The sequence below is a fragment of the Magnolia sinica genome, chromosome 9, assembly GCF_029962835.1.
Source record: "Magnolia sinica isolate HGM2019 chromosome 9, MsV1, whole genome shotgun sequence".
Taxonomy (NCBI): domain Eukaryota; kingdom Viridiplantae; phylum Streptophyta; class Magnoliopsida; order Magnoliales; family Magnoliaceae; genus Magnolia; species Magnolia sinica.
In genome coordinates, this window is record NC_080581.1 from 13,924,717 (window position 1) to 13,947,609 (window position 22,893).

At 41.4% G+C, this 22,893-nt stretch overlaps 2 protein-coding genes across 5 annotated transcripts in view; both read left to right on the forward strand.

Annotated features, from left to right (window-relative positions):
* Positions 1–6,578, forward strand: part of LOC131256944 (magnesium transporter MRS2-1-like) — a 30,055-nt gene extending 23,477 nt beyond the window's left edge. Inside the window, exons 2-5 of the mRNA XM_058258060.1 lie at positions 3,187–3,315; positions 3,394–3,726; positions 3,819–3,866; positions 6,163–6,578. Of these exons, the coding sequence (XP_058114043.1) occupies positions 3,187–3,315; positions 3,394–3,726; positions 3,819–3,866; positions 6,163–6,393 (741 nt within the window). The 3' untranslated portion in view covers positions 6,394–6,578. The remainder of the gene's footprint in view (positions 1–3,186; positions 3,316–3,393; positions 3,727–3,818; positions 3,867–6,162) is intronic.
* A 2,692-nt stretch (positions 6,579–9,270) lies between these two features.
* On the forward strand, positions 9,271–18,222 carry LOC131256945 (protein FAR1-RELATED SEQUENCE 5-like). Of its 4 annotated transcripts, none has more exons than XM_058258062.1 (4): positions 9,271–9,527; positions 11,814–14,149; positions 14,348–14,412; positions 17,849–18,222. In XM_058258062.1, the coding sequence occupies exons 2-3, from the start codon at positions 11,830–11,832 to the stop codon at positions 14,362–14,364; spliced, it is 2,337 nt and encodes a 778-aa protein (XP_058114045.1). In that variant the 5' UTR covers positions 9,271–9,527; positions 11,814–11,829; the 3' UTR covers positions 14,365–14,412; positions 17,849–18,222. The 4 variants fall into 4 exon arrangements, 2 of the variants coding, with proteins under 2 accessions (XP_058114045.1, XP_058114044.1); XR_009177025.1 differs by having other exon boundaries at positions 9,272–9,527; positions 11,814–14,202; positions 14,342–14,412; XR_009177026.1 differs by having other exon boundaries at positions 9,272–9,527; positions 11,814–14,202.
* Positions 18,223–22,893: the final 4,671 nt, after the last annotated feature.

Genomic DNA, 22,893 nt, shown 5'->3' on the forward strand with positions numbered 1-22,893 from the left:
CATGCTATGAAGGTCACTTGGCAGAAAATTGGAGTATCCATTCATTTGGCTGGTCAATTTGTCGAAATCAATGGACATCCACTGGTCTGACTTAATTTACATGTGTGGCCCACCTACTGGGTGGGTCGGTCTATTTTCATGGCTAATCTTCATGCTGTCTTCCACCTTCTCCAGAGCCTGTATGTCCTATACACATGACGGATAGGCAGGAACGACAGGGCAGTATGTGAAAGTTCACATACATGCAATGTATGTGATCATTTCTTTTGAAATTCAAGTTTCAATGTTTGCACCTTCCTGCCTGGTCAATGGATGTGGGACTGGTTGCTTTCCAATCCATGTAGTCTGAGGAATCATGAATGAAAAAGGATAATTTTCCTTTAACGGCAATAGTGGCTATCCAAAGCTAGTTTGTACAGAGTAGTACTCTACCATAGACAATGCAGCTAGTATAATGTTTGACTGTGGTTTTACCTTCTATATTGGCTATTTTTGTTGTGATTCATATCATTAGAATTACTTAATACTCGCATTTTTTGTTTTTGTCACTGGTGGTAACCTTGGCATTTTGATCATTTTGCATGAAAGAGGGCTGTGAACAAAAACTAGCCTGTTTTTATGCCTATCATTCCCTACTTCATTGCTATTGCATTTCCTTTTCTTTTGGATAGTAATCAATCTTGGTTTTCTTTGTAGGCTCCATTTTGTTTACCTTTGCATTTGAAGTACCATGATTCTATCTACCTCTTGATTTCTTGATTGAGACAGATGCATTTTTTTCTGTTTTTATCACTGGTGGTAACCTTGGCATTTTGATCATTTTGCAAGAAAGAGGACCGTGAACAAAAAATAGCCTGTTTTTATGCCTATCCTTCCCTACTTTAATGCTTCATATTGTTTAGAATTGCACTCTCTCTCCTTCCCTACTTCTGTTTTTATCACTGGTGGTAACCTTGGCATTTTGATCATTTTTCGAGCTGCGACAAAAAATCTATTGAGCAGAAAAGAGGGGATACAAAGAAAATGGCAGCCCAATCAATGCTCAAAAGAAAGAGAAAGAAAAAAAGACAAAACAAAAAAAACAGTCAGGCATTATAGCATCACTTCCTCTTCATTCGGGCATAATTTCCTCAAAGGAGTGCCCCTAAAGTCACTCTTAGAAAGAGCCTAGCTAGCAATCATAGAGGATATGCTACACTTGGTTGAATCTACCAAATTTGATTTGATGTCGAGCATCCTCCTTTTTCTCTCTCCACAGGCCCCAAATTAGTCCATAGGGAAGCATCATCCAGATTTCCATGTTGAATTGGACCTTCATTGCACCCGCTTGTAATTCTTTTCGAACCCAGTTCACCCACCCTGAGCATGCTCAAGAGAAGAACCCATATGTTCCTAGCCACATCTCAGTGGAGGAACAAATGGTTCACACTTTCTTCTTTTTCACGGCACGTGACACACATCTGGCATTGGAATCTGAAACTTCTTCAGGTTGTCAGCTTTGAGCTTCTTATTTGCTGTTGCAGCCTAAGCAAACACTTGCAGCCAAGGTGGAATGGGGACTTGTCACGTTTCCATACATGGCGAACAAGATCCGGCCTCACTCGAGATGAGTTGCATTACAGACTTTTTGGAGATCTTTCCATTCAGCTCGTGCTTCCACACTTTTGGTCCTCAGTTAGTGGATCTATACTAACTTTGCATTGCATCCTCAAAAGACTTCTGAAGCCGAAGTTAAATATCCCAAACAACGGCACCTCCTAGGACTGCTCAATGATCAGAGAGACCTAGATCTTGGAATGAACCTTCTAGCGTTACATCATCAATCCAAGCATTCTTTCCAAAGTGAATTATATTGCCTCTATTAATGATAAATTGAACACCTTTTTCAAACTCACAGCTAGCTTTGCATTGCAATGTTCTCACTGAAAAGAAGATGGGCCATTACGGAGCCGTCATAACCTTTATGGGGGGCATAATGGGCTGTTACAGGGGCTGTACCGGCTGTTATGGGCAATTCTTTCTGTAACGGCTGTTACAGCTGTTATGACCCCGTAACGTGTAACAGTTGCCACCTTTATCTTTACGTAATGGCCTTTACGGCACACCGTGGTTATAGGGCCATGGTGGCAGTTATGGAAAAAATGGCTTGTAATCAAAGTATTCAATATCAGTAAATGATACAACCATTGTTATCATTACGATACGGGCCATAATGACCGCTATAGACAAATTTAAAAAACAAAAAAAGAAATGAAAAAGGAAAGAACAAAAAAACTATAACGCCCCCATAATGGACTGTTAGAGGGTTGTATACTTGTATTGGACCGGTACGGGCCATTTTTTTCATGACGGCCATTATGGCCCGTAACGCATAACAGTGCCCACCATTATCATTATGTAGTGTCTGTTATGTAACTGTTTTGGATACCATGCCCATAACGGTTTGTCACGGAGCCTTTCTAGTCTTCTTTTTTATTTTTATCGTAACAGTAATGATGGTGGCCTTTATGGCCACTGTTACTGTTATTAAATACCTTGATGAAATCATGAAAATGCTACACAACCAACGGAAAAATCATTGGAATGGGACATGATTTTACAAAAATCACGCAAAACCTGTCAAAACGACTGCAAGGCGGTTAAACTTTAACCACCTTTAGGCAAAGGCAGTTAAACAATCTGTCTTAACCAAGGCAACCAAAAACCCTTCATAGTGGGCAGTTAAAACTTTAATTGCTTTTGCTATAAGGCGGGTAAACTTCATCCACTTTTTCACCCGACCTCACCAAAAAAATAAATCTGTGTGGGCCCTCATAAACCTGTGTGAGGCCTACACTCATAATGCCGTTTGTCATAACCGTTAAGGATTCAATCATGTCTCATGATCCTATCATTTCAAAGTCATCCAACTCCACATTTTGATCCAATCTACACCATTGATTATATGAAGGTCTCTGATCTGGGCCCACTTGATAGTGGGGTGTCAACAATGTGGAGATCCTGTAGAACTTTAGATGCACACATGCACATCGTCCACCCAGCGCTAGTTCTCTCTCGCCATAACTTATGTTAAAGAAATTACATTAGATTTTATCATATTTGTACTAGTTATCGTAAAGGTTGACTTCTATAAGCAATTTCAATCTCCAACTCATGTGTTATTGGCAATTTTCTCATGCTAATCAGGCAGCAGAACTAGAAATTGAAGCATACCCGTTGTTAGATGAACTGACATCGAAGATCAGTACCTTGAACTTGGAACGTGTTCGTCGGTTGAAAAGCAGACTTGTCGCTTTGACTAGGAGAGTTCAGAAGGTGTCTCCGCATGCCATTTTCTACTTATCATGTACATTATCCAACTTTTGAGCCATTCTTAAGTTGCTGTTTGTGTAGGTTAGGGATGAGATAGAGCAGCTAATGGACGATGATGGTGATATGGCCGAATTGTATCTCACTGAAAAGAAGATGAGGATGGAAGCATCATTTTATGGTGATCAGTCTGTGGGATACGGCTCGGCTGGGCCGGGACTATCTGTTTCAGCTCCAGTTTCCCCCGTTTGTTCACCGCCCGAAACACGGAAGCTTGAGAAGAGCTTGAGCATTGCAAGGAGCAGGCATGAGAGCATGAAGGGCTCGGACAGCATGACAGAGAATATAGAGGAGCTGGAGATGTTGTTGGAAGCATACTTTGTGGTCATTGACAGTACCCTCAACAAACTGACATCGGTATACACCAATTGTTCTCCCTTACACCGCTTTTCTCATTTCTCATGTATAAGTAGCCATCTATCTGTCCAATCATTGGTCTTTCTGTCCAGTTGAAGGAGTACATTGATGATACGGAGGACTTCATCAACATTCAGCTGGTTTGTGGCCCTCTTCATTTACCACTTTGTAGGAGTAAATATGCATTTCCTGATTGTGATTGCAATTTGCACGAGAAAATCACCCCAGAGGTTGTAGAATTTGCGAAAGTGCTTCTATTTAAAATGATCCGAAGTCATTAAGTTTCCTGGGTTAGATTTTTTCAATTCCTGTTGTCATTTTAGAATTTGCCACATCAATAACATTCAAAGCTACTGTTCAAAAAAAATAAAAAAAATTCAAAGCTGACCAGATAACCAGATTCAATATCAAAGCAAAAAAAATCCCCTTTCATGGTCCTCCTTGAAATGTTGAACCAGAGTATGGATCTGGTTTGCATCCTGTACTATTTGGTAAACGGAGCCAACCCTCTTTTAACTATTATCAATCCAGAGTAAGGTATTCTGTATCGGTAACGGTGGCCATAACTGTCACCACCGTTTCCAATACGGGGGCATAGCGACCATTTCGACCCCCATAACGGTTGGAAAAAAAAAATTTGCCTGAAAAATTCTGAAAAAATATTTAGAAAATCCAGAATAATGTAAATGTTCCAAATATGTATTCATTTTTTGTTTTGAACATGTTTATGGTAATATAACAGTCCACTCTTTGGTGAGAGTGTTGTATTTGGTGAATTTATGAACATGACTATGTGTCTCCAATATTTACACATCACAATCACGCATTAGAACTAGAAATAGGAAAAGAAAGGCATAAATACCACTTTTTTCAAAAAATTGCCCTCGGAGCTTTTATTCGCCCAAATCACTTCAATATACAGTTTTAATCCTAAAAACTATAGTAAGATTGGTCGAAATCTGCTGTAGAATAATCTAAGAAAGTTTTTAGAACAAGAAAAGTGGAAATTTGAGAAATTTGATTTAAAAAAAGTAGCTGTTTTTCTCGTTATGCCCTATAACGGCTTTTATAACTCCCGTAACGGTCAATACGGTCCCAAAAAACCAACTGCCTCATTTCACCCTCGTATCGTGTAACAGTCTATAATCGGCCTTTACGACCATATTGTAATGGATATGGAACACCTTGATCCAGAGTGACCAACTGATAGGTGACCCTGCAATCTATACTTTTTCAAATCATTCGATATATACTTGCTCTTTCCTTTTCTTTTCTTTCTTTTTTTTTTTTTCCAGAAAAAATTGCTCTAAGCTCATCACGACCATCTAAAAATGGATTTGATCGTGAGTCAATCTGCACGAATGTCATGGTATGGCTCATCCAAGAGGAGGGCCATAATGAAACAGGAGGAGGAGGAAGAGGAAAGCTTCATTGAGAATGTGTCCAACAGATGATGGGGGAGGGGGAAGCTTCACTGATAATGTGTCCAACACAGGACTTTTAATGACATCATAGCACAGTTCCCAAAGTGCTAGTGTTGTCATGGCAAAAACCCAGTCGAGTTGTTTAGGTAACATTGCCAAAGCACACCAATCAAGGTTTGTAGGCATGACATGACACCATTTTCCTAACGGCACCAGACACACACACTGGATCCTATACCTTTGACCCAATTCTTTTTATTTATATTTTTACGGAAAACACCCTTGCTGCTTTTCCTATCCTTACTCTTGACAAGAGATCCAGCCCACTGGCCACATAATGGTGGCGAAACATCTATAGCCATTGGGCAAGTAGATCACTGGTTTGCATGGATGTTATGTGCATGTGAGCTCCCTTGATAATTTCAGTGAACAAGGAAAAAGAAAGATGCATCTTTCAATATCATTTGAAATTAAAATTAACCTCTAGAATCTCTCCTTGTGGGAATATAGCCATTTTTCTAAAACTCGGAACTTGACCAAGTCAACTCGACTCGCTGAGATTTCGAGCCGCGTCAGTATGAAACTTGTTGTGGAGCAAGACTCGGTACAGGTTCTGCGAGACTGGTTGAGTTGGCTCACCAACTCGGTCAACTCGGCCTGACTCAAACCAAGTCTGTCACTGAGTTCTTGACTTTTTTAAATAAAAAAGATACTAGTGTCAGACCCGCGATTCGGACAGGGGACCTCACAATTAAGATACTTGTATTGTTGCATGCATTGCATTTGCTAATGATCACTTCTTCTTTTCACTCATACATTTCAACATCTGTTATAACTAAAAATACTTTCTAGTTTAATTATTTAAATTTCAAGTCCAGTCGATTTGAGTCGTCGGGTCTACTTGACCCACATGAATATCAAGTTGAGTTTTTGGGTTTTTGAACTATAATTACAGCTCCTGTTATTTTCATACGATTGGCATCATTGACTCAGAAATTCTTCCTTTGTTCAGGACAACGTCCGGAATCAGCTGATCCAGTTCGAGCTGCTGCTTACAACTGCAACATTTGTTGTCGCCATCTTTGGGGTGGTTGCGGGTGTCTTCGGGATGAACTTTTCAATACCGTTATTCGATGATGCAGGTGCGTTCAAGTGGGTCCTTATAATTACTGGAATATCCGGTGTCATTATTTTCTGCTCTTTTCTGTGGTTTTTTAAGTACAGAAGGCTCATGCCATTGTAGATAAAACCGTACATAGCCGTTCAGTGAATGAGGTGGGGAAAAAAAGTAGAAGTTTCTCATTCTCTGTCTTTTGTGCATCTATAGATTAATTCGATATTTACAATAGGGCGGCGGCTCTTATTTTAATTACCCCTTCTTGTAAAAATCTCCATTTTGCAGTTTTAATCCAAAGGGTTTGGGAAATATATTTGCAAAATGAAAGACAATTTCTAGGTTTTCATGCTTTAATACGTTGTATTGGAAGTGATCATTGAGAGGGGAGAAATCAGTTTTTCATTTTCATTTTGGGGCTTGCTAGGCCCACATGTGTAGATAGCCCTAGCCCATGTCCCAGTATGGCGAACACGTGCAAAATCCGAGTGGTCTATCAGGTGGGACCATGACATTTAGATATTTGACCCCAAAAATCGGGCATGTCGGCTCATCTGGTGAGCCTCAAGAGTGGCGTAGCCTGATTTTGGGTGAGAACATCTTCAAGGCTGGTGTCCACCTGTTGGATGTCTTGGATATTATTTGCACCTATCTGCCATGCTAGCACATGTGATGATGTGTAGATGGTGTCCCTTCCATGCCATGTGGACTTAATAAACCTCCGTAGGATTTTATAAAGCTCGAGCTCAACTCCTCGTTAATGTCGTTGTTTAGAAACTAGGTGAGTCGAGCCTCAAATACTAAAACAAGCCGGTTCTTATTCGATTTGGGTCATCACGCTGCCAGCAGATTTAACTGAACTCAGCCTTTTGTTTTTGGGCGGACTTGGCAGGTCCACCCATTACTAGGATTTGTGTTAGGTGTGCCAATTTTCCTAAAGTCAGGTAGAGGCCCACCCTTGATTTGCATGGGGTGCCACCATGTTGTGTAAATGCAATCTGGGCCATACAGACCATTCATCTGGCTTGGATGGAGAGGGTCAGGCAAAAAAAAAAAAAAAAAAGGCTGTTTTGCAATTCAGGTGAGCCCCAGTGAAAATCAGATGTGGGTGTCTTCGTGCACTTTGTTTCTTTACTGTAGCCCAACTTGAGTTTTGGATTGGGCTGATTTTTAGGCCCAATACATGCACCACCCCATTTTAAACCATGAAGGCCAAAAACATCATTTGGATCCAAAACTCGGGTGGCCACATCAAAAGGAACAAGTTGGTAGGGGACTCCCACCCTTGATTTGTGTATATGATACAGGTCATACAGACCCTTCATCTAGCTTGAATGGAGGGTTGGGTAAAAAAATTGGCCGTGTTGCAACTTAGGTGGGCCCTTGGTGAAAATCTAATTTTGGTGTCCCATTGCACTTTGTTCCCTTGGTTGTGGCCCACCTAAGTTTTAGATCGGTCTGATTTTTAACCCCAGAGGGTTTCATGAGGTGACGCATTTGGTGAATGGCTTGGATGTCGTGCATACATCATGTGGGATGGGTCTCATGGGTCTATTTACCTATCTTGACATTTGTGGTCATAGTTGTTAGGTTTGAATTTAGCCGTACATTCAATTTTGACACGCACGCACTAATCAGGTGACCAAATTTGAAATTGAACACAAGTAATGTCTGTCGATTATATTGCTCTAAATAAGATGGATGATTGTCTGGATTGGACGGGCAAGATTAAATGTTTAAAGTTCTGCGTAGTGGGGTCCAAAGCATGCTGGACAAGACACCAGAGTTTAGAAAAATGGTGACGATCTATCCTCATATCCAATACCAATTGTCCAAATTCAATCCCCAATGTCATATGGGTAGGGTCATCCAGTCAGCAATTTCAGGTGTGGTCCATCCACAACAGCGCCCAGAATTTTGGGTGGTCTGGATTATATGCAGGCCTGCCAACTGTACATTTGAACCGTTAGTCCATTTATCTTAACAGTTCATATGTTTTGTACAGCTGTGGCCCATACCTGATGACCCTACTAGCCTTGCTTTCTCCAGATTGAGAAAAACTTTGATACACTGTCAGAATGTGACCGTCAGATTGGTGGACATTTATTGAACGGTTAAGATTGAAAAATATCGAATGGTCTTATTTCAACAAACAAGTGCAAGGTCAGGATTGTTCAACCAATCTGATCCCACACAATTTAGTTGGTTTAATTTGAGTTGAACACTCCACGTGTAAAATTTCAAAGTGCCTGTGTATCAAGCGTAAGATGCGGGCATAGTAACAATTACCATTCCACTTCTTACGTGAATTTTTAATACCTGAAAACCATGTAATCCCAATTGCTTGTGTGATGACGTGGCCCAAGATTTTTGGGCCCACTGATTTTTTGATATAGATATGAAGCTCAAGTGAACGACACCACGTAAAAAAGTTGGGATTGAACGCCCATCGTTGAAAATTTCCTAGGGACCGCCGTGATGTCTTATTGCCATCCAACCGCAGACCTGGACGAAAGAAAAATCCAATACTTGTGGATTACAAAGTAGGGATGATTGAATGCCTATCATTAAAAACTTCTTGAGGCCAGGAAGGCTCTGCATCAAGCTGATATTTATACGGTCCCTTCATCTCTGTCCTTTTTAACCTTATTAACAGGTTTGATGGCAAATTGGTGGCCCTCAATAAGCTTTTAATGGTGGGTGTTCGTTCCCCAATGTTTCTTGTGGTGTGGTCCACCTGAGATATGGATCTGCTGTATTTTTTTCGTTCATACCGTAAAATGATCTGAAAAAACGTATGGACGGCGTGGATATAAAAAGCATACATCAAGGTGGGCCCCACAGGGATCTACCGAAGACGCGTCCACCACTTGGTACCTACTGCGAGGTACGCTAGCGCAGTTGTTGGAATATAGGAAGGGCAAACTGCCTGTCAAAAGAGACTTGTTTCCCTGCAGGCGCTTGTACCGCTAACAGCGGTACAGGCGTTTTCAGCCCGAAACAAAAAAACAAAAAAAAAATAAAATCATTTTATCTCCTCGATTTTTATTTTTTATTTTTGGCTGAAAACGTCCTGTATCGCTATTACCGGTACAGTCGCCTGGAGATGATCAGTTCTTTAGGCGTAGGGCGTAGGTTAGGTTGCCTACGATCGGCTGTACGTGCTCACTGATTCTCTAACCTAAATCCTTCTCTCTCTCTCTCTCTCTCTCTCTCTCTGAAATGATCCGGCGCCAGCGAGAAAGGAGAAGAAGAAATTACAGGTTTGTCCCTCTTCAAGAGATCTCCTATTCATTGCATACGTGGAAGGATCCGAGCCATGTACCAGGTGGGGCTCAACGTGAGGCCCAAAATACCGGACGGGCCGCTCATCGGGTGGCCCTTGCTTGTACGTTGGATACTAACCGTCGATCATAACCAAGCAGTTGGGGCCCACCTGAGTGCTTTATGTTCAGCGCATGTTCGCGGCTGGGCTGGCATGAGGATCTGCTCCCACACACGTGTAGCAGTTCGCTTGTAAGATTCAGACCGTGTACAAGTGGGGCGCACGGTTCTGCGATCTCGGGCACTGATTTGCTGGGTCCCACATTCGACGGGCCATGGACGAAATGTCTCCCTTTCGTGGGTTCTCCCTTTTTTTTTTTTACAAGTTGAATGTGGCCGATTGCAGGCCGCAAATTGAACGTTTGGGATTATCCTGAGGAGGGGTTTTTTTGGGCATGTTCCCTCCGAAGTGGGGCCCAACGGACCAACGGTTTGGATTGGGATGAGATGTTTATATGTGTGTGTGTGTGTGTGTGTGTGTGTGTTGGGGGGTTGGGGGGGGGGGGGAGTGGATTCTTTACTGAGTAAGTCAGTACGCTGTGGAGCCCACTGTGGATGTGTGTGTCTTATCCACACCGTCCATCCGTTTTTCCAGTTCATTTTAGGGCCTGTTTGGCCGGGCGAATCCCATGGGATTAGGAGGGATGGGATGGATTTTAAGGTAATGATGGTGGTGTCAGTGGATTGGTTTAAGATCCATGGGATTGCTATATCCCGGGACAAGTTCACTGGGTCTGTTTGGCACGCTGGGCACATCCTGGGATTTTACCTTCCAATCCATCCAACCAAGGGATGGGATCATTTTTAAGGTAATGATGGTGATGTCCGTGGATTGTTTTAAGATCCATGGGATTGCTTATATCCCGGGACAAGTTCACCGAGTCTGTTTGGCTCGTCATGCATATCACGGGATATCGCGAACCCATCACTCCTAATACTGTGGGATCAGTCTGGCCAAACAGGCCCTTAGGGTATGGGCCCAAAATTGAAGCATATCCAAAGCTCAAGTGGACCACACCACAGGAAACACCCGAGAAGTTTCCAACGGTAGGAATTAAATTCACACTGTTTCCTGTTGTGTGGTACACTTGAGCTTTGGATATGCTTCGATTTTGGGGTGATCTCCTAAAATGATCTGGTGAAACGGATGGATGCCGTGAATAACACACATACATCACCTGAGTTGCTCAGTACGCAATAGCATACTGAGTCAAGCAATCCGCTTCCATATGTTGGGCCCTATCGATGGATGGCTCAGATATTCAACTGGTGTGCCACATTGTGCCCGAAGTCCACAAGTGTGTGTGAAAATTGGACGGATGGATCGCAGTTGGATCCATCCGAGTGAGGACTGTTGGTCATCTTTCTTCCTGATCGTCCATTTTGTCACACCATTGAATATGGACTGTTGGGTGTGTGTCGAATTGGGTAAGGGTCAATCAGCTGTGTGGCCCAATGCTCATCTCGAGCATCCAACCATTGGTCCTCCAATTTGAACAAGCTGGGCCCACAGTCCAGTGATCGAGAACATTGATATATTGGGCAGCACCATCAATGGTCAAGCATACTCCGGACAGGTGGAACTCATTGTGTTGTATCTAGACCATTAATATGTTGGGCCACATCCTTAATGGACGCTATCCAAATCATGATCCAGATTGGTATGATCCATCCAGGTTTGATTGAGACATAATGAGTCCCATTTCTCAATGGTTTGGATCATTGAACCGTGGGTCCCAGTTGTGCAGACTAATCTTCCAACTGAAGATATTTTGAATGCATGGGATTAGACAGAGGCACCCAAATGCGTACTCATTAATATTAGCTTTTGGATGGTTTGAATTGTCCACACAAAGTTATTCGAATTGTCGTCTGTCTTGTGTAGCTATTGAACAGATTTCTGTTTGAATTCAAACGCCCTTGTAAAATTCATCTAATCTATAAGAACTCTCGTCCACTTATCAAATCGTTCGATAATTTTCAATTCGTTACACTTCTTACTTCGACAAAATGTAACATGAAATCTATGAATAATTTACATACATTTGGAGAGGTGTGGGGACTTGTATTCTTGTTGGATTTTCCTTTGTGTGTTTGAGTTGTAGGAGATTATCGATGCTTGTATCGATTCCTCTTCTTTTTCGTTTTAATGGGTGACGGAAAATGTGACAAGTAAAATAAAATAAACCCATGAGAAATAATGTCTTTTCTTGAATCAATCTTAGGTAGCATGCTTCGACCATGGAATATGGCAGTGACAAGGGTGTGATGGCAACGGAATTAACCTCATCTTCCATGGAAAACCGCACCCAACCGGTTCAAAATTTGGAGTGTACAGAATCTATCCAATCCATGTCGATAGAGGAATCTGTAGGCCCTGTTTTGTGTGTGGAGCCTATCACGTCTATATGCCATTCTAAGGTTGGGGAACCTGAATTGGAGTTCATACCAACTGTACCTGATGCTTGCAAACCATATATTGGGAGGGAATTCACATCAGAGGAGGCTGCCACGGAGTTTTATCATGCATACGCTAAGATAAGTGGCTTTAACGTGCGTCTTAATCAAAGAGATGTGTCAAAGAAGTTGAAGATGGTTGTATTTCGATCCTTTTGTTGTTCTAAAGAGGGGAAACGACAAGCAAAGTTTTTGGAGAATACAAATCGCAAGAGAGCTCCCAAACCGATCACTAGAGTTGGTTGTCCTGCTGAACTTGCGGTTAAAAGGCAAGGTGAAAATAGATGGGTGGTAACGAAGTTTGTTGAAAAACATTCTCATGAATTAATGACCCCAATTAAATCTCATATTCTCCCGTCGCACAAGACTCCCCCGGAAGAAGATGTTACATTTTTCGAGGTTCTAAGAGAAGTAGCAGGGGATCCAGCTAACACTTTGGATTTCATGATGAATAAATCAGGTGGGCCTTCTAATACAGGGTCCTTAGACAAAGATGTAAAGAGGACACTTCAGACAAAACGGCTCGTGACATATGGGAAGGACATTGCTTCTGTTTACAAATACTTCAAGCAAGCTGCAAGTGATGATCCATCTTTCTTCTATGAAATGCAAATAGATGACGAGGCTCATGTGACGGCTTGTTTTTGGGTGGATGGTGGTTCAAAATTAGATTATCGTGCTTTTGGTGATGTAATTTGTTTTGACAACACCTACAAAACCGATCTGTACGACGTGCCATTCACTCCCTTTACGGGAGTGAGTAATCACAAACAGACAATTTTGTTTGGTGCCGGGCTCCTTTTCAACGAAACCATAGAAGACTTTAAGTGGTTGTTTCGGACATGGCTTAAGGCAATGGGAGGAAAACATCCAAAAACTATAATAACAGACCAAGATTCAGCGATTAGAACAGCAATTGCTGATGTATTCCCACATACACAGCATCGATTTTGCATGTGGCATGAATTACAGAAAGTACGGACACATTTGGGGTATCTGTATCACAAAGGTTCAAAATTTAAAGGTGACTTCGACCGATGCATATACCAAACTGAGACAGTTCATGAGTTTGAAAGGTTATGGGCTAGTATGATGAAAGAATATAAGCTCGAACATGTCGATTGGCTTCATCAGGTATATGATACTCGTCACATGTGGGCCCCAGCTTATGTGAGAAATACCTTCCTCGCTGGAATATCAACTACCCAACGTAATGAAAGTGTGAGAGCTATGTTTGATGGATACTTGAACCCTTATTTGGCACTCATGGGTTTTGTATTGGGTTATCAGAAAGCATTAGAAAATCGAAGACATGACGAATTGGTTGCAAATGATAAAAATTCATATGGCTCACCCTTACCGAGAACTCCCTTCGATATAGAGAAAGGGTTGATACAGGTCTATACAAATGAAGTACTCAAAGATGTCATAGAAGAACTATTTCAAAGCCCGTTGTATAATGCGAATTTGGTTGATAAAGATCTAGTTAGCACATATGAAGTCACCCACATGAGCAAAAAAGAAAAAGTGCACATCGTGACATACAATGAAAACGAAAATAAAATATCATGCAGTTGTCTTCTCTTTGAATTTCAAGGTATTGTGTGCAGACACTCGTTTGCTGTCTTCAGAATATTGGGAATAGATAAGATGCCAGAACACTACATATTGAAGAGGTGGACACGACACGCAAAGGCAGGGCTTGTCGTTGATACTAATAACTCCCATTATGATCACAATAGTGAAATCTTTAAGTTCTCTCATCATAATGAGATTGGCCATAATTTGAAAAGGTTGTCACATGAAGCTTTAAAGTCAAAACAGAAATTTGCATGTGCCAATGAACGCATCAGAAAGCTGGTGGAAGAACTCGAGAGAATGGATGAAGAAGACGCTATAAGTGTGGGACAGAATGAAATTTCGATAGAGCAAGTTGGTACAAGTGGCGAGCATGGGCTTATGTGTCTAGAAGTTGGTGTGGATGGTGGAAGTGGCTTAGCATTATCTTCGACCGATATTGTGTTGTGGGATCCAAAAGTCTTTAGAAACAAGGGCTGCAGTACGAGCAAAAGATTCAAGTCCAACAACGAGCTTGCTTTCAATGGTAGGGACAAGGGAAAATGAATGGATGGGAGGGGTATTGATGCTCCAAATTAGGTCACTTCCTTCCATATTCAATTTCAAATCTATTTGGTATTTCTATTGTCTTCACTAATGATAGTGAATTCTCCATCCATACTTCCTGAATGCATGTAAACCTAACAGATATACATGTATTTCTTACTTTAATGCATAGACTCAGATACACACATGGACTGAAGGAGCTCCAACGTGCATAGGATCAAGGGTTCAAGTATCTGTATACAAGTAAGCGAATTTCTGTTCCAACATGCTCTTTTTAGTGATATTCCATTAGAACCCAGCATTTCTTTCTTTCCCTTACTTCCAGTCGTTGTCCCCATATTTCATATTAACATATGCACTTCAATAATAATTGTTACCTCCAATTTATGATGCCATCATTGGACTATTATTGCAAATATACGTGCATGAAGTTGGGAGGGTTTATCGATGCATTTAACCATGGGCAGCATCATTGAACGAGTCGTGGAGACTTGTGTATTGCAAAAGACGTGATGTCATCATTTGTCATAGATCAAATGAATAGACAAGGGAACCTTGATTCTGGTAACATCACAACATGACCATCATTGACTATTTCACCTTGAAAACTGATAGCCAACAGGTGTCTGCATGATAACTTGTCATGTGGTCCCATCTTACCACCAATACCATGCAGATGTTATGCCCTACCGTGAAGATTGCCTTGCACAAAAATCAAGCTAGCCTGCTCATAGGTGGGCCACACCATTGGAATTAGTGGACAACAGACGGTCTGTGTCCCACCTGATTCTTGAGACAGGTGGGTTCATATGGGGGCCTACCTTTTGCATGGTACAGATGTTCTACACAAGTGGCATTTTGGGGAAAAGATGGGGTGTGTGTGTGTGTGTGTGTGTGTGTGTGTGTGGTTTCCTTTCACCAAGGCATGTGAATGCAGGGATGTATCTTTAGGGGATGTTTCGATGAAAGAAACCTAAGATATGGATATGAATGTGGAATCCTCGGGAAATGGAAAACCATGGATTCCTATCCTCCTTCCCTTATTTGTTTTTCATTCCAATTTTTTGGTGGATTACATGTATGGTCACCTTGAATGGTCATTTCGTCTCATCTCTACCTTGGAAACTGGTTTAAAACGTTTTCTTGGTGAAATGCTTGAATTCAAGGGGTAACCAAGCTCAGAAGACATTCGGAAGGAAGATTTTTGGGATGATTGTGTATTGGGGAAAGGCAAACAAAAGAATGACAAACATTCTGAAGAATTTGACTTGGTCTAATTGGGAGGCAATTCTATTGTGTGGATGGAAAGGATTCAGAGGTAGTAGAGAGTTGGAGAAGCTCCCTCTTTTGGTTTCATTAAACTGAACTTTGATGGGTCCTATTGTTCAAACTCATGATTAATGTTATGGCATAAGTTTGAAGCCGGACGTGAACATGGCGCAACCCTTCTCCTTTTTCTAGGCTCAGGACCAGCAATGAGAGCACAAAACTCCCACAGACGCAACCATCCTTTATGGCATAGAAGGTTGGTTAGTTAAAAGGAACAACATGTTCGTAGGATGAGTGTAGCTGAAATGAGTATGTTGAGATGGATGTGTGGCAAGACGAGGAATGACAGAATTAGAAATGAGTGCATTTGAGGGAACTTAGGAGTAGCACCAATAGGTAATAAGATGAGGGAAAGTAGGCTTAGATGGTTTGGTCATGTGCAATGGAGGCCAAGAACTGCACCGATTAAGAGTGAGTTGGTACAAGTTGAAGACTCTAAATGGGCAAGGGAAAGCCCAAAAGAACATGGATGGAGGTGGTAGGAAAAGACTTGACGACCTATGGTCTAACTAAAGTATGGCCCTTGATAGAGTGGAATGATGGAATAGGATTCATGGAGCTGACCCCATATAAGGCTTAGATGATGATTATGATGATGAAAGTGAACTTTAACGGGTGTTCCCTGGGGAATCCTGGCCTGCTGAGTCCAGTGCCATCATTCATAAGGACCAGGGTGTTTCACCGGTCGAATTCTCTGGGCTGGTTGGTATGTGAATCTCTAATTAAGTGGGAAGCTGCTTCTCTTCTTCAAGGGGTGAAATTAGCTGTAATGCTTATCATTGGGGGTAATGCAAAGAAGGTGATCAGGTGGGCCGCAGCGAGTGGAAGATTGCCAAACTGATTTGAGGAGGTGGTCGATTTATGTGACTCTATCTAGGTGTCTTTTTCCCAAGTGCTCCATGAAGCAAATTCAGAGGTGAATTATTTGGCAAAAGAATAGGAGGCTAGGGATGCATTTTTTTTTTTTAACAATGTGAGGGATGCATATTGTACATTTGTATGAGGTGAATTGAGAGTCTGGCTTGCTGCCTCTGTTTGGTTGCTGTTTTGTTCTGTGTTTTCTTCTTTGCTAATAAAACTTCCCTGGCTGTTCGTATAAATAAATAAATAAAACCCAGTTCAGTTTCTTAGGAAAGCTAGAAAATGAAATTTGATTTCCAGGCAACTTTTTTATTCCTAAAATGGAGTGGAAATGGGTTTTCTGCATCCCCGAACACCCCGACCCCGAGAAGAAAAAAAAAATGCATGTGTTTTCTCTAGATGATTCTCATTTTGCATGGTGCAATCCTAGATCCTCCAGCTTATTCTTGCTTCTCTAGTTACTCTTGTAATTGTAGCAATAGTAGATGTGCAATGTAAGTCATCATTACATACACTTAGTCTACTAACACAAGTGTCATCATTGTAGTATTGGTCGTGCTCATTGGTCCTTAAAATTTAGGATTGGATTCTTAATCATTTCAAAGCACTTTACATCTTCCAGCTTGACTATAATATCATTTGCTACTTCTTTCTAGAGACTCGAAATTGAGCTTCATCCAACCTTTGGGCATGTTTGGATATATGGAATCCAAGGGAAAGGTAAGGAAAACATAATAATTATCTAGTGATGATTTCCATGAGCACTATTGAAACATGGGTTTCAATTTTAGAGTTTTTGTTTGGGTAGCAAGTGAAAATCTCATATTCCTCTCATAACAATCACCTAGTTTCTTGGTCTAGAATCCAAATTAGGGAAAAACATTGTCTCTTCAAAGAATCCACGCTTTTCTTTTTAACATCAAAGGAAAACCCTTTTCCTTTTCCATTGTTTGGCATGGAATCTTTGGTATCCAAACATGGTGTTGGGGAGGAGCACGCTAGACATTTGTTTTATGATATTCCATTAAAGAGGTTTGCTAAGCCCATATGCACGCATAGCCCTGGCCATCCATGTGCCAATGTAGTGTGCAAGATCAGAGCGGTCCATCAGGTGGACAACAGCGTATAGATATTTTAACCCAAAAATCAGACCCATCTACACAGAGAAACGGATCCTTTTTTTCCTAGCTTATCATTTGTTTGATACACAGGCCCACCTGACTAGTAAACATATCAGATTTTTGTGCGAGATTCTATACAATGTGGCCCAATTGATGCACGTCTCGGATGTCACACAGTATGCCATTTTAACATGTGCACTGGTGTGCACACAGATGAGAGCTATATGCGCATTGTTACATAGGTTCTTGATGGCTACATGTCATTGAAACTTGTTCCCTTTCTGCATGCCACAGGTACTTTATTCAATATTTGTTGAGTTCAAAAGAACAGTCCATGCCATTCTCTGACAGTTTTGGTTTCTTGCCAGTTCCAAATGTTCCATTAGAGTGCCGGACATGTAATTTCGAAATCTGTCATCGGGCCCCCTCCTGCTTGTTGATGGTAGACATGGAATTTTGGATTCTCTTACCGGCTCAGCCCACTCTTGATATTGTTATGATGGTGGAAGTGGGATTTTGAATTCTGTTATGGGGTTGCACTTGTATGTATCTTTGTATTTAATATGAAGTGTTGACGGCAGATGTGGGGCTTCGGAATTTGGGACAGATGTGATTTGAAGCTCGTATTTTCTACTTGATTATGTTCTGTTTAAGTTGTTTTACACTCAATTATGGCATGCCTGTTGTAGCATTTTATTTTTGGGGTGGTTGTATGATAATGTAATTAATGGTTGTTGCTACATTTCCAGCCTTTCCTCTGTATATTTCTGTTTTTTTCTTCTTTTTTTGGTACATTGGCATCTATGATATGTTACCCATACAAGCTTTCATTGCAGCCCAAAAGATCAGTAATTGAATGGTACTTAGGCACGCTGATTGATGTAAATTTGGCCCATTTTTTCAGACTAATGCAGCACAGCAAATTGGAAACTGTGACTTTTGAGCTATAGGCATGCTACATGGCGGGACACTAGATGTATAGAGGGAAGATCCTGCTAAAATCACTCATGCAGCAAGCCCCGTGGCGGATGATCCTGTCCGGTAAGGCCGATTAAATGTGGAATGTTGATTATAAAGTTTTCTATTTTCAGGCCAGTGATGGATTGATTTGTGTTATATCCTACAAATATGCCATTTTGATCCTTGGTTAGGCAACCCATCCATCTTGAATTTAAACCATTAGTTTCCTTACTCTAAAATATCTATTTCTTTGTATGTGTGGCCCACTTAATCAACGGATAGGTTAGGAACATTCAGGTGGGAAATGGGGATTCTATCATTTTTCGGGTCAGGTCAGCCTGGGCCCAACCAAATGCTTCTCACCAGGCAACCCCACTCAGTAGATGCCTAGCAGTATAAGTACAAAATAAATAAATAGTTAGGAGGAATAAACCAACGGCCCAAATTCTAACGACAACTATGGCCCACTTGATGATCATGTCATCATGGTTTTCATACTCACCGTGCAACCGAATGGAGATGGTGTGATGAGCTGCTCCAACCAGTAGCATGTGCTCTTCATTTCAATGTGTTCTGGCAACTGCAGTTGGCATCATGTCATCATGGATCCTTCCTCTTGCTCGGGTGGTAGACTCTCAGGAGTTTCAACACCTGGTCAAGGGTTCGAGTATCCATAGGTGGTGAAATCCCACTAAGGCATGTGTGTGTGGGCGTGTGTGCATGTGTAATTAAAAAATTTTAATTTTAAATTTTTAAAAAAAAAAAAAAAAAACACTGCAGTTGTCATGATTCTTGCACTGGATGGTAGTTTGTTTTAGTGATGGGACTGCAAAAAATCAAGCCATTTCAAAACTCGGGTGTCTATTTTACATTGTTTCCTATGGTGTGGCCCACCTAAGTTATGGATCAGTCTTATTTTTGAGATAAGATATGGGATCAACATGAGGAATGGACGGGTTGGATCTCATGTAAGGTACTCCTACATGGATGTGACGGATCAGCCTGATTTCGTGTGTACTTGTACTAATTGTTAAAGTGTATGAAGAAAAGTAATTTAAAATTCTTATGAAATAATTGGAATTAGACAATTAAATAGGTGGGGGTGGCTAACAGTGAAGTGTGAACTGACAGTGAGTGTACTAACAAGCTAACAAAAATAAATAAATTGGGTTGTAACTCACCATGCTACTGTGGGGCCCGCCGTAATGTATGTGTTATATCCATGCCGTCCATCTGTTTTCTCAGCTCCTTTTAGGACATGAGACCACAATGGAAGTGTATCCAAAGCTCATGTGCACCACACCATAGGAAACAGTGGGAATTGAACGTCTACAGTTGAAAACTTCTTGGGGCCACCGAAGTTTTTGATCAATCTGATATTTGTGTTTTCACTTCTTCCATGTCTGCATGACCTTATAAACAGGTTGGATGACAAATAAAATCACTATGAACCTTAGGAAGGTTTCAATGGTGAACGTCGTTATCCCCACCGTTTTCTGTGATGTGGCCCACTTCATGAGCTGAAAAAATGGATGGACGGTGTGGATAATGACACATGCATCAAGATGAGGTCCACAGAGTTTACTCCCCACACTGTAGCATTGTGAGTTACTCACCGCATAATCCGCGTTCAAAGACAACAACGTTCGACGCTCAGGTCACAGTATTAGTCTCTCTGGAAACTTCCTATCTTGGATCTTTTGAAGAGACTTCCATCCAAGGTAGAACTAAACGGTCTCGATTAACGATCCCTAGGCCTCAGTTGTCAGAGATGAAAACACACACAATGTATAAATGTACGGACCATAATACCATACATCACGTAATTCATCTTCCACTTTCCACAAGAGTAATCATAGTGTGAATAATGTCCTTATGTACAAATGGGCCCATGTTTAGGTCATCCAGACCGTTGACCCAACTCTCAGATCAGTTTCACACAAGATCGGTTATTAAAGGAAGCAATACATCTACGGTCTACAAAAAGGAATCCAAACACTCCATAGCTACAATCTTCTTATCTGAAAATGTTTTCGTTCACTTAATTCTTCCTTTGAATTTTAAGATCAACGGTCTGGATCGATGGACCATTGGCCCAACTGTACCAAGGAGGCGTATCAGGACACAGTTACCATTCTGGTGCACAGGACTCTATGTCACTTTTCACTGGTCTTCCGTCTTCCACTCTTCCTAGACTGGACCTAGAGTAGCTGTAGGGGTAGAGTTATTTGATAGTAGTAGTCTAGGGGTGGGCATCGGGTCGAGGTGGGCCAAGGCTCGGGGAATTCGAGCTTGAGCTTGGCCTCGAGCTCAACATTGAAGCTTGGCTTGTTTATCAAAGCTGTCGAGTCGAGTTTGAGTCGAGCTAGTAGTTCGAGTCGAATCAAGTTTACCTCGAGTCGAGCTCAAGCTTTTTCATATGTTAATTATTTGGGCTTTTGATCTTTTTATCAAAGAAGCTAATAGACTATCCAGTAGCCACTTCTTGAAGAGGACAGTTAGGTTGGTTGTTTGTGCTGCTGATCTTTCCATAGAATCAGTCAATAAAATATCAATGATATCATTATTGATCTTTCCATAGAATTAAGTTTGTAAAATATCAATAATATCATTACCTCATTTAGATCTGGAAAAAACATTGTTGATAGTACGTCAATTCATATTTAAGAAAAACATTATATAAGTTTCACAATCCTAGTTATGAAATCATGATCGTGGATTTGATTAAGTTAAAAAAATTAATAATGGACACTCAAATTAAGCATTTATTTGTGATCTTACAATAAGTGGGGCCATTAAGATGCCCTGGGTTAGATTGGGCATTTATTTGTGCTTGAGATCTTTCCATCAATTGGGCCTAAAAGTATATTTACTGGCTACATCTTGAATATGGATAGTCGAATTGAGGATTGGTGCTTGTGCTACGTGCTAACCAAGTCAGGATTGACGAAAGTCAATGGATTAAAAAAGGGGTGAGTGCTAACCCAGTTGGGATTAACAAAAATCAATGGTCTTCTTCGCTCGACGAGATTGATCGGGCAAGCTGCAGCAGGCAGGCAGCGTGCTAGTCATGCGCCGGTGGTGGTGGTCCAGTGGATTGTTGCTGGTCGGGTGCCAGGCGAGCTTGTGGCGGGTACAAAAAGAGAAAAAAGGGAAAATGGGTGCATGCGGGCAGCGTGCTGCGTGCTAGTCTTGCTAGAGAGTGGAGAAGACTGGTGGTGGGTGGTGGTGGTTCGGGCGGGCGTGCGGCTGGTAGCAGGTAGAGAAAGAGAAGAAAAAGAAAGGGAAAAGGGGTGCGTTGCTTGCTGTCGGATAAAATAGCTAAGGTTTCTTCTCTTCTTTTTTTTTTTTAAAGTTAAAACTTATATATATATATATATATATATATATATATATATATATATATATATATAATATTTAATATTATTACTAATCGAGCCGAGTCGAGCTCGAGTTCAAGCTTCGAGTCGAGTCAAGTTGAAATGCCCCATGGTCGAACTCGGCTCGAACTCAACTCGAGCTACAAAATATAAGCTTGACTCGGCCCGAGTCAGCCATTCAAGCCGAGTCAATCCAAGCTGACTCGAGCCGAGTCGAGCGAGTCATTCGAGGTAGCTAGACTCGTGAACAGCCATGTTTGATACTCTGCAAGAGTGTGATAGTTGATACGTGTGCCCTCAGAACTTGTGCACGCGCTCAGATCAAACCGGCCAAATTTTGGAACCCAAAATAGATAATCTATCAAATATGAATTATACTGATTTTACAAGTGAAACCTTCAATTTGTGGATGCTTATATGATGAATTTAGACCGTTGGATGCTTTTTGTTCTAACCATCCACTAAATGTCAGACCGTCTAATAGTTAGGCTATTGACGTACTATATCTTATTGGTTATGGCTCTTCTAAATTAGGATTCACGGTTTGGATCGTTTAATCTGAGTTAATCGTATTCCACATGTACAGTTTTGTATTGCCTGTGTATCAACCATCACCTGCTCCCAGAGTATCAGAGATGATCCATAGGCCGGTGCGGATTGGCCGGTGGCCCGAACGCCACCCTGCTGTGGCGCGGGTTAGGAAGGGAAGCGAATTGGGCGCTGTGGGGGCCTACCATGATGTATGTGTTTTATATCCACACCGTCCATCTGTTTTTCCAGATGGTTTTAGGGCATTAGCCCAAAAAAGAAACAGATCTGAATCTCAAGTGGACCAAACCACAGGAAACAGTGGGGAGAATGATACCCACCGTTGAAACGTTCCTAGGTCCCACCGTAATGTTTATTTTCCATCCAACCTGTTGATAAGGCCACAAAGAACTGGATGAAGGGAAAAAAACAAAAAAAAACAAAAATCAGATTGATATAAAACTTTTGTGGCCCCCAAAAGCAATTTTTAATGGTGGTCGTTCAATCACCACTCTTTCCCGTGGTGTGGTCTACTTGAGATTTTT